The 10,689-nt window shown below is 43.4% G+C and overlaps 2 protein-coding genes across 2 annotated transcripts in view; both read left to right on the top strand.

Moving 5' to 3' along the window:
- snapc4 (small nuclear RNA activating complex, polypeptide 4) overlaps positions 1-6,464 on the top strand; it is a 14,676-nt gene extending 8,212 nt beyond the window's left edge. The window contains exons 18-22 of the mRNA XM_005745806.1: positions 425-1,942; positions 2,705-3,304; positions 3,588-4,473; positions 4,617-4,942; positions 5,917-6,464. Coding sequence (XP_005745863.1) covers positions 425-1,942; positions 2,705-3,304; positions 3,588-4,473; positions 4,617-4,942; positions 5,917-6,012 — 3,426 coding nt within the window. The 3' untranslated portion in view covers positions 6,013-6,464. The remainder of the gene's footprint in view (positions 1-424; positions 1,943-2,704; positions 3,305-3,587; positions 4,474-4,616; positions 4,943-5,916) is intronic.
- A 2,175-nt stretch (positions 6,465-8,639) lies between these two features.
- Positions 8,640-10,689, top strand: part of card9 (caspase recruitment domain family, member 9) — an 8,297-nt gene continuing 6,247 nt past the window's right edge. Inside the window, exons 1-5 of the mRNA XM_005745840.1 lie at positions 8,640-8,885; positions 9,001-9,070; positions 9,949-10,086; positions 10,174-10,292; positions 10,393-10,599. Coding sequence (XP_005745897.1) covers positions 8,772-8,885; positions 9,001-9,070; positions 9,949-10,086; positions 10,174-10,292; positions 10,393-10,599 — 648 coding nt within the window. The 5' untranslated portion in view covers positions 8,640-8,771. The remainder of the gene's footprint in view (positions 8,886-9,000; positions 9,071-9,948; positions 10,087-10,173; positions 10,293-10,392; positions 10,600-10,689) is intronic.

Here is a 10,689-nt window from a genome sequence, read left to right as displayed (position 1 = left end):
GTGTACCTCTGGTGCAAATTACTGACCTCTGTCATCATTTTAAGTGGGGGAACTTGCACAATCGGTGGCTGACTAAATACTTTTTTGCCCCACTGTAGCATTACCTGATTACCTGTGTCTGTAATTCAGCTGGTGGTTTGGAAAAATTCGGACTTCTGGGATCTGGTCTGTAAACGAGATGAAACCAAAATAATCAAAGAATAGTTATAATATTAGGAAACATACCAAATGGTACTTTCATTACACTCCTTATCTTCATTTATTCATTTACTTTATTTAATGCCAGCTTAACCACTGGCAGAAAGATAGAATTACAATATCAACTACATAAATGAGCAATATTCACAAAAAATGTGACAACTGCTTAACTACTTAGGAACCATGGAAACTGAAACAATGACTCTTTTTAACTCTCTGAAAACAGAAATTAGGGTGTGCTAGAAAACCACAGAGGAAACGTGGGGGAGATGAGAAGAAGAAGAAGGCTGCTAAAACCAACAACAACATCAGGAGACGCCTCAAGGCAATAAAAGAAGAAGTGATTAGTGAGGAGGAGGAGGAGGAAGAGATGGCGATAGAATATATGGACAGTGATGATGAGAAGAAAAAGAAGATGAAAAAGACAGAGGTACCAGAAGTGGAGAAACTAGTGGAAGTGCAAGAGGAGCAGAAGGAGGAGGAATTGGAGGAAGAATATACGTTCCCACCCATGCAGGAATGGATTCCAGTTGAAAGAGCTCAACCATTTACTTCCTTGAACTTTCGTCCAGTGGTGTTGGCTTCCTCCAACGAGTCTCACAATGACAAGTTAGTGCGATCAACCATTTTGGGGAAGTCTGGACGCTCTGTAATCATCGGCCCACCTCCCAGGGAGCTGCGATGGGAAGAACGCCACGACAGCGGCGCCATGATGATGGTGTCACCTGACCAGCTCCGAGCCCACTTGCACAATCAAGCACGGAGGTTTTACAGTAGGTCTAAATGTAAGACAAAAACTTCCCAAACCAGCAGGCCACTCTTTATGAAAGGAATGACTGGCCAGGGGGTAGACCTCATGCTTCAGGCTGCAGTGACACCATGGATTGGCAACCTGCTGATCCCAGCCAGCACCAAAAGAATGGCAGCAGATGTCCTGAGGGAGCGAGCAGAGAAGAAAGAGTATTCTTCAACATCTGTCTTCACGTTGTTCCTCAAAGTCATGAATGTGGATGTCATGGGTTGTAAGGAGATGATAGAGCGGAGGCAAAGCGGGGTGACGTTAATAACTCCACCTTCCAATCCTCCTCCTGGCAAATTAAAAAATCCAAATACTGTGGCAGGAATACTTCAGCGAATGCATTTGGGCATGCAGGAGCCATCTCCGGCAGACAGGTGGTGCAGACAAACTCCTCCTCCTCAGCTGCACCCATCAATTGTTACTCAGGTGCCTCCTAACATCCGGACTCAAGTTGCTCCTTTGTCATTTCCCCAGCCTGCCTCAATTCCTCATTCTGACTCACAGCTGAATGCTGCTTTCTCTCGAGCTCAACACACATCTCGGCATGCAGAGGTCACTATTTCTCCATTTGCTCTTCCTGCTGCTTGTCAGAGGCAGACCACCACTCCAGTTTTTGTGGTCTCAACGCTCCAGAATGTCTCCTCTAGCTGTAACCAACAGGCTGTACCTTTGACCCAAAGCCTCACAGCCTCATTGCCCCCATTCCTTAATCAGCCTATTAGCCCCTCACAAACTGCTGTCCTCTCCCCTCCTGCCTGTTCCCGCCAACTTTGCCTTTCCCCCTCCACCCTAAATCTACCCAGAAAAAAGCAAACAGAGAATCACGAGAGTCAGAATGGGGTTGTACATGCAGGTGTGGAGGGAGAAGTTAGTATGAGCAAGGACAGAAAGAAGACGAATCTCAGTCAGAAGGCCAGAGCTCCACGCCAAGTCACTAAAGCAAAGGTAACATTTTCAGATTTCTCGCAATAAATGATTATACAGAAGTCACTATTTTTGCTTGTTTTCTAGTTGCTTTTATTACAAAAAATATTGTATTATTTATCTTTTAGACTGGGAGTATAACAATTAAAATGCTGCTTTCACTCATGCTCGATTTGTTCTACTTGCAAAGAGACTTAGAAACCATTATCGAGCGAGAAAAGTGTGCTGCAGGGGGGGGGAAAGGCCTTTATTGAGCCCAGTGGATTTTTTTTTTAAACTTATGTAATCTAATCATCTAGCCTTTACGAGTCCACCATAACCATGCAAACTTTCCCACACTATTAAGTATACCATTGCACTGCCTGCTATTGTTTGAACTTTTCAGTATTCTGAAAAAAATCCCAGAATTACCTAGAAATTATCGTTTAATATAATTTCAGTCATTGTCATGCATATGTTTCCAAAATATGAAACGACTCGTTCAGTTCAATGTTATTTGTATAGAATAGAATGGAATTCAACTTTATTGTCATTGCACATGTCACAGGTACAAGGCAGCGAAATTCAAGTCAGCTCTTCAGCAACTTCTACATACAGCTTATTTTCCCCTGGCATAATTCTTGAGTTTCTGCTGAAATTCTTCACCATTTTCTTCTTTGTTGCCAGAAGTTTAGCACACAGCATACCCACTCGGGACACGTCATGGTCTCACGATTTCCATTCTCATCAGAATGCCATATAGATCTTGCTGGCTCATCTCTGTCTTTGTTTTGTTTTGTTTAGGCTAAAGTAAAAAAGACGGCAAAGTCTGCTCCATTAAAGATGGCCAGTCCTCCCATCGAGCTGCTACCTCAGACTGTTCACTCCTCCCAAACCACACCTCCTACAGCTCATCCAGTTGATGTTATCCCTTCTTCATTAGTCACATCCCTTCGTCTCACACCGAATGACTCTTCAACTTCTGGTAACCTGTCCTTCCCATCACGCCAGTCTGCCACACCTTCCCACTCTGACGGAGCCATGTCTTCAACTCTAAACTTTAGTTTAGTCCCACTCCCCTCCAGTGTGACCAGCCAACATGCTGTTTCCTCCACTTCATGCCCAAACTCCAGTGACCACAACTACACATTTTTAACACCTAGCCCCACTGAGCATGGGTCTGACTTGAGTCAGCCTTGTCCTGTCCCAAAGCAGCCAGACAACAATGTTCCAGATGGCCAGGCCAGAGGAAAGAAAAGACAGAGGCAAGCAGCAGAAAAGCAGGAAGTGATGAGAAACGAGGACGACCAGTGTGTAGGCAGGACAAGTACAGGTGTGGACGGAAAGCGAATTCGGAAGCCGACTCATAAAGCCAAAGCTCTGCAGGAAGATGCTCAGGCCAAGGTAAGATTACTAGATTCTGTTCTTCATTCCTCATTTAGTCACATAATTACAACAACAATAGCAAAGCATGTACAGGTAGTGTAATCACCTAGTTGACTTTAAACGAGAGTTTCTTAGGTCTCCTTAAAAATCAAAATACCAAACAGCTGCCATCCAAACAGCTGCAAAAGATTTGAAGTTGACGAAAGCAGGAGACTGATGCTACAGGTCATTAGCTGGTAGTTTTTATTAGCTGGTATCTGTCACCTCTTTAGACTGTCTCCTCTGTGGTCTGTGTTTGCAGGCTGAAGCCAAGAAGAAAAAATCTTCTACCTCATCTCCTCGGCAGAAGCGTTCTCGCGGTGCTTGCTGTAAAGAGAAAGCGAGCACACAGACTCCAGTTGCTGCTCCGGTGCCCAGGTTGCATTTATGTCCGGGTCAGTCGATGTGGTTCATGACTCCTACAGGCCTGGTCCAGCTTTCACAAGCCCCGTCCCAGGGCCTGGAGATGGCGGCAATAAACACTGTCCCTCCTTCCCCAGGGAGTAGTTTAAACCGACACACAGCCACATCACCTGTCCAGCTCGCCACCAGAGGCCTGCGGCCAATTGCACCTAAACTGTCCTCTGGGCCTGTACCGATAACCCTTCCAAATCAACCTCACCCACTTCCTGAGCCACCCGTTTGTAACCCAAGGCCTCTCGCCCCACCCTCAGTGCAGCCATCTGACCTAGACCATGGTCTCTACTCCCTCCCTTTTTGTCCCCCGCGGTCTTCCACTAACTTCTCACCGTTGGGCACAGTCAGAGTGGATGCCCCACAGTCCAGGCCACTGAGGAAGGAGGTGCTGGAGATCGACCCCTCTCTTATGTTCGTGGAATCCCCAGCAGCCATAAATGACTGGTTAAGTGGGTCAGGAGGGGTGGTAGTACCAGGATTGAGCTTGTCCCTGCCCTACCTTCCACCCTTTGTCAGCAATCTGAGCATGCTCAGTAGATTGCTTTGTGCCAAGAAGTCCCTAACCAGGTCGTCCCTGCAGCTGGTGCGTGAGGGCAACAAATCCAGATGGCCCCAGACCAATTCCAAGCCTGACAGCAGCACAAAGAACGGCTCCAATGACCCTCCGCCTCAACCTCCACCAGACCTGCCGGACTCCACCTCAGACATCACACCCGCCGAGAAACACCCAGGTAACACACCATATGACCCGACAGCAGGTGGTGTCTCCTACGCTCTAAATTCTGTTGATAAAATATTAAGTGCTGGATGTTTAATAATTGGCAGTTTCCTCCAGAGACTTCAGGTTGTTCTGTTTGTTTGTGTCTCCCTGCAGCTTCCCCCGCAGCCACCCCTGTCAGCTCTGACCACCTGGAGCAGCAGGAGAAGAATGAGGAGGAAGAGGAGGAGGAGCTGGTGGCAGCAGTGCGTCAGCTGGTAGCTGAGCGTTTCTCAAATAATCCTGCCTACCAGTTGCTGAAGGCACGCTTTCTGTCTTGTTTTACTCTCCCCGCACTCCTGGCTACCATGCCACCAGTCCCAAAGGTTGAAGCCTGCCAGACCAATCAGGAAGAGGAGAAGGAAGAGGAGGTGGAGGAGGAAGGAGAAGAAGAAGTGGAGCTAAGGAAACTCAAAGAAATGGCAAAACTGAGGAGAGCTGAGGTGAGTTGCGTAGGTTATTCAGATATAACTTCTGGTTATATCACAGTAACACTGACTCTGGCAGCATTCAACTTACTGTGGGCACATATACGGTCATTTGGGAAACAAATTGTTAGCCCCAAATGCCACAAATTCGAGTTCTTCTCTGTAAGGTTTCTATACTTTTATCACATGATAGCAGAAATAGCCAGTTTCTTTATGTAGAAATCTGTCTAAATCTAAAGCAGGGATTTCAAACTAATTTTACATAGTGGGCCATATATAGCCCACTTTGCTTTTAGGTGGGCCGGACCAGTGAAACTAATTTGGTATTGTGTGGATAATAATTGGGGGTCTTTATCAATAGGAAAAGCTGTAAAACTCCTCCTAACATCCCTGATCTAAAGGGGAAAAACAAAGAAAAGGATGGAAAAAGAACCTCATTAGTTTCAGTGTGGAAGTTGATGAAAGGACACAAGCTAAAGCAGCAGTGATGCTGTCATTTTGGCTGTATTTGCATGTAAAATGATCACTGAGTGAGAAAGTGCCCTCTGTGCCTCACCAGAATAGAGGGAAGTTAGTGTGACTCACATTTGAGTATATTTTTCCTTGCGTGTCTGAGACAGAGAGGTGAAATAAGAAAGTGAATGTCATGCTGGCCACGTAATCCAGGCTGCGATAGCTCAAGTGTATTTAAAATAGGACCATGATAAAAACAAATCTGTGACTATATAGTACTAACAAAATGAACCAAAAAATGTAATTAATAGCAGTAATGGTTATTTTAGGAGTCACATAGTTGTAATTCTGCTGTTCATTAACTCTGGATTTCTGTAGAAAACACTGAAAATACAACAGCTGAGCAAAAATAATTCAATGTGGGTAACCCTGCAGTGACTCACACAGTCGTGAAGTCTGATCACATCAAAATCCTGTGGTTCAGTAATCAGAACAGAGGCACAAACACACTGAGAAATTTTTGTTTTTGTCCACAGAAATCACTGCAGCTGCTGTGTGACAGCTCTGGAGCTTCAGCCAGTCACTTTTCAGGGATCACAGATGTCACCAGACCCACGTCGGACCAGACCTGACCAGACGAGCAGAAACTAAAGAAAACAGAAAAGGCACTTTCTGGGGAAAATGTGTTCATCTATACATTCAGGTCACATGTTCAGTTCCTCAGGTGAAAATGACTTTAGTATGTAATCGTTTATACATCTGTTTTTATATCTATGAAAACACTTTCCTGGGCGACTTCACAAACAGATACAATGTTCTGTTTTATTAGGTGCATTCAGGGACCCTCAAAATGCAACTTTTGAGTGCAGTGATGATGTTTGGAAGAGTTGGTTTTCTAAGAATGGGAAGCTTAGTTCTTACAGACTGAAGTGAGACTGATGTCTTTATAAAGGATGACTGTGGTCGGCAGGGAGTAAAAGGAACTGAGTGTTAGTGTTGAATATGTGTAGCAACTTAAGAATGAGTTCAAAACTCACTAAATTGCACTAAAAAATGTTTTTTTTGGTTTTGTTTTTTTGCTGCTGCTGCTGCTGCTGCTGAAATTTTTCAGCTTCTGTACACAAATGTTGTTTTATTTTCGAATAAAAAGGTTTGTTTGGAATGAAAAAGCATCTGTGTGTGTGCGTGCCTGTTATTGGAGACAGTGAGGACATGTCTTTTTGCCTCCTGTTTGTGAAATCTGCTGTGACTCTTAGACTTTCATTACTTCTTTTACATGTCCTTGTGTTGGTAAAATTTCAAGACTGAGAATTCTGCTGTGGCACAACTTCCTGTTTCAGTCAGATGATGCTTCCTGTTGGCTGGGAGTGATTCCCCTTCAGACTTCTCTAATCCTTCACTTCTTCCTCTTTTGCATATTTAACACTATAGAGAACTAAAGCTTCTGTCCATCTGTAATCTTTTTTTGTCATGTGGTTTAGGATTTGGACACACAATTTTATATGCACACTCGTAAGCTAACATTAAAACCACCCATTTAATATCATATAGGTCCCCCCCCCATGTCTCCAAAAGAGCTTTGACCCATGCCCAGAGAAGGGCTCAATAGTGTGTTCCTCCAGCCTCTGCTCAGTTTGGGGGGGGGCTTTGGGAGACCACAGATGTTGAGGGGGGCCACATTATCATAGAGAATAGTGATTGGTCTGCAGCAATGTTTGGGTGGGTGGTAGATGTCAAGACTCGGGTTTTCACAACAGAAAACGAAATTATTACAAGGAGGGGGGGAAAAGGCAAATTAAAAAATGATTAATAATGTTCACTGACTTTATTGAAAAAAGCACTTGTTGCTATCTAACATTCACACTCTGATCAACACATCAGGGCTAACTCAGGGTTCAGCCCAAGGATACTTTGGCATACAGATTGGAGCTGCCAGAAAATGAACTGCTAACCTACTTATAGACTATTTGTTTAAAAGAGTGCAGAAACAAGTCCGCTATGTACAAATGTAAGAGGTGAACTGCCAGAGGTTAAAAAAAAAGTAAGGTTACCCAAAAAAAAAGTACTTTTAAGAATTAACAATGGAAGAGAGACCGAGACAGACCATCATAACACGTCTAAAAATGTAGGTCTGTCCTACAGAAAACTTGCAAAGAAAGTGTATGCCACAGGTGGCCAATTTGAGTCAAAAGTTTAGAATACATTTTGGCCTATAAATTAATTCCATGATTTCTTTTTTCACTCTAATTGCATATTTGTATTATGCTTTCATTTCAGAGTGCAATGAGACATTAAACAGCATAATTTTTTAATAACAAACTGGAAAAATTGGGATTTTCTAAAACTTTTGACCGGTGGTGTGTATATAACAAAAGTAATGATTTTAAACAGCATTTTTTATTTTATTTTTTAAACAAATAGCAATTAAGATATTTTGATAAGATACATTACTATATTTAAAAAGTTGGGAAATTTGGGATTAATTAAAAAAGATCAATGCTCATTATCTTGCATGGTGGTCAGATAGTGTGCACTGTCACTTCACAACAAGAAGCTCTGAAGATCTTGGCCCTTTCTCCGTGTACCTGCGTGCACATTGCTTCCTCTCTCAGCTTCCTCCCACATTATAAGAATTTGGATCCATTTATTAAAACAGTGGTAAAGTGCTGAATAATTGTCTAATCAAATCCATTCATGTCGAAGTGAGGCAAAACAGGTCATTTGCACGCATGCAGGAAGCTTTACTTTACTTCTCCACATTGCACTTACACATCCACTCTTGTGGTAACCTTATCAGCCAAATCCTACTTTAACCACTCATGACAGGTAAAGTAAGTCAATAAATTTTAAAAGGTTGATAGAGTGTAACTCAATAAGAGAAAAGTCACTCAAAAGAAAAGAGCTCAGTTTTTGTTTTTGTTTTTTAAAAAGTAAATTTAAAGGAGCTTACTAAGTAAAAGTATTGGTTTTTTTAATCTAATGAAATGGTTTTATAAACTTAAATAGAATAATATAATAAAAAAGTGTCTTAAATTATAGAATAAAAGTAGACACAGTGACCATGAGATGATGTTAAAGTTGGAAAGCATTGTGAGCATTACTGATGTTATAAAGTATTACCCAAGCAGAATGTGGACAGTCAGCTTGATCAGAAAGCTCAGTGCTAAACAGCTGTGACCTGATTGGTGTATTCAGATGAGCTGGAATCAGTCAGTTCAGAGTCAGTTAAATGAGGCGGGGACTGACAGTAAAACAAGAAGTGACCTCAACGATGTGTTCAGAAAATCAGAGGCAGATAGAGAGAAGCGGGTGTGTGGGACCAGTGTAACCAGCGTACTCAGTGTAGTCCTCAGTGTGCACAGTGGTGTGTTGTGTAGTGTGTAACGGCACGATGGATGGAGTGAGTGAGGATGACCTCTGTTGGCTCCAGCTGGATGACTTCAGGATGCTGCTCATCAAAACTATTGATCCTTCAAGAATCACCCCCTACCTCCGCCAGTGTCAGGTATGCTCTTGCTCCTGCTTCTTCTTCTTGCTACTCTCCTCTCTGTTCCTGTGGTTGTTGCTCCTCTTCCTTCCTTTCAGGTGGTGATAGGTTCATGTGTGGTCAACCTTATCAGGTAATCAGTGCTGAGGATGAAGAGCAGCTCTTCAATGACCCGGCGCTTGTCATCAGGAGGCGTAAAGTTGGTACGTTTTTTTTTTTGTTTTTTTAAACATACCAGATTGAAGCCAGTACAAACCTTTCAGTTAGTCCAGAAAGGCCTCCACGTGAACCTCCTGATCCACAAGGAGGAAAAAAACACAAAAAAAACACAGCAATGTTTAATTAATTCATCTGAAATCTGGGTTCATGTAACTGCTGGGGAGAAGTAAATACTTGAAAAATTTAGCTGAAAGCACACATCTTCACTGTTCATCCTTTATACTGTCTATGAGTAAGATGAGTCTTTAAAACACATTCATAAATTACAAACGTCTCCTGGCGGAGAGGTCTAATTCAGTGACTTCCCATCAGCCTAGCTTACTTCTATCAGTAAAGCTGTATGAGACAAGATCAGAAATGTCTTAGAAACAAGACAAAGAGAGTTCTCACTCAGTGGCTGCTGCGTGTGGTCAGAATGGTCTAAAATACTAGGAAGTTGTAACAGTGTGGTTCCTCTACACCTTGGCAGGGTGTTGTTGACATTAGTTGGCAAACCCACTTCCAGAGTTTTTCTGTTAAAAGAAACTGTAAGCATTTACTTAATCGGTTAGGTCATCATGAACAAAAATTAATTAGAAAAAAACAACCAAAAAGAAAACAACAGAGTGCGCATAACCTCACCAAATATAGATATTCATGGTGACATCTGAGTCACAGAAGTCAGACCATACTCACTTAGATTATGCCCCGTTCATGTTTAAAGAAGTGTTTGGTTGCCGTTGTTGTTCTTATACATGTCAACGTGGCCAAAACGGTCGCAGTGACTCGCTGACCCTTGGTGTCCCTATATAGATAGCACCATTATATATCAGCGTAATGAGTCTTGCATCCGCTGACCTTTGTTGTAACCTTTAATCTGTAGGGGCCCTACTGGACATTTTGCAGCGAACGGGAGTCAAAGGTTACACAGCTTTCCTGGAGAGTCTGGAACTGGATTATCCTCAACTGTATAGCCGGATCACTGGGAAGGAACCCAACAAGACCTTCAGCATCCTGATTGGTCTGTCTTCCTGACTGTTTGCCTGTTCAGATATTTTCATGTACTGATTATAAATTGATTCTGATCAGCTGTGTATTGCGTGTTCAGACACTGCAGGAGAATCGGGTCTCACTCAGTTCTTGATGTCGGAGCTCAGCCGCCTGCAGAGGGCACTGCAGGATGAGCGGAGGCGCCGCCAGCAGGCCTGCTCTGCTGCCAAGGATCAGGTTGGTTCAGCCACACGGTTACTGAGGAACAGAGCGAGATGGAAATTACACAAAAAACGTAATGTTCAATCGCTGTGTTCTCTCTTGCGCTTGTCTTCAGGAGGTGTGGTCTCGCCAGCAGCAGCTGAAAGACCGTGAGCTGAAAAAGCTGACTGAGCGCGTGCAGAAGGTGCGAGATGAACGGGAGCGGCTGAGTGAGGAGGTCAAGCAGCTCAGAGATCACAACTACAGTCTGATGGCTGACATCAACAGTCTGAACCAGGAGAAGAGCAACGCCCTGCTGGCCAACAGAGATCTGCAGATAGAGGTCAGCTAACGTGTGTCCATCTGACATGCTGCTGACCCGTACAAATCAAATCAAATCAAATCACTTTTATTGTCACATCACATGTGCAGG

This window comes from Pundamilia nyererei, unplaced genomic scaffold (assembly GCF_000239375.1).
Source record: "Pundamilia nyererei isolate P.nyererei 1_Seehausen unplaced genomic scaffold, PunNye1.0 scaffold00167, whole genome shotgun sequence".
NCBI lineage: Eukaryota > Metazoa > Chordata > Actinopteri > Cichliformes > Cichlidae > Pundamilia > Pundamilia nyererei.
This window is presented reverse-complemented; position numbering and strand designations above follow the sequence as displayed.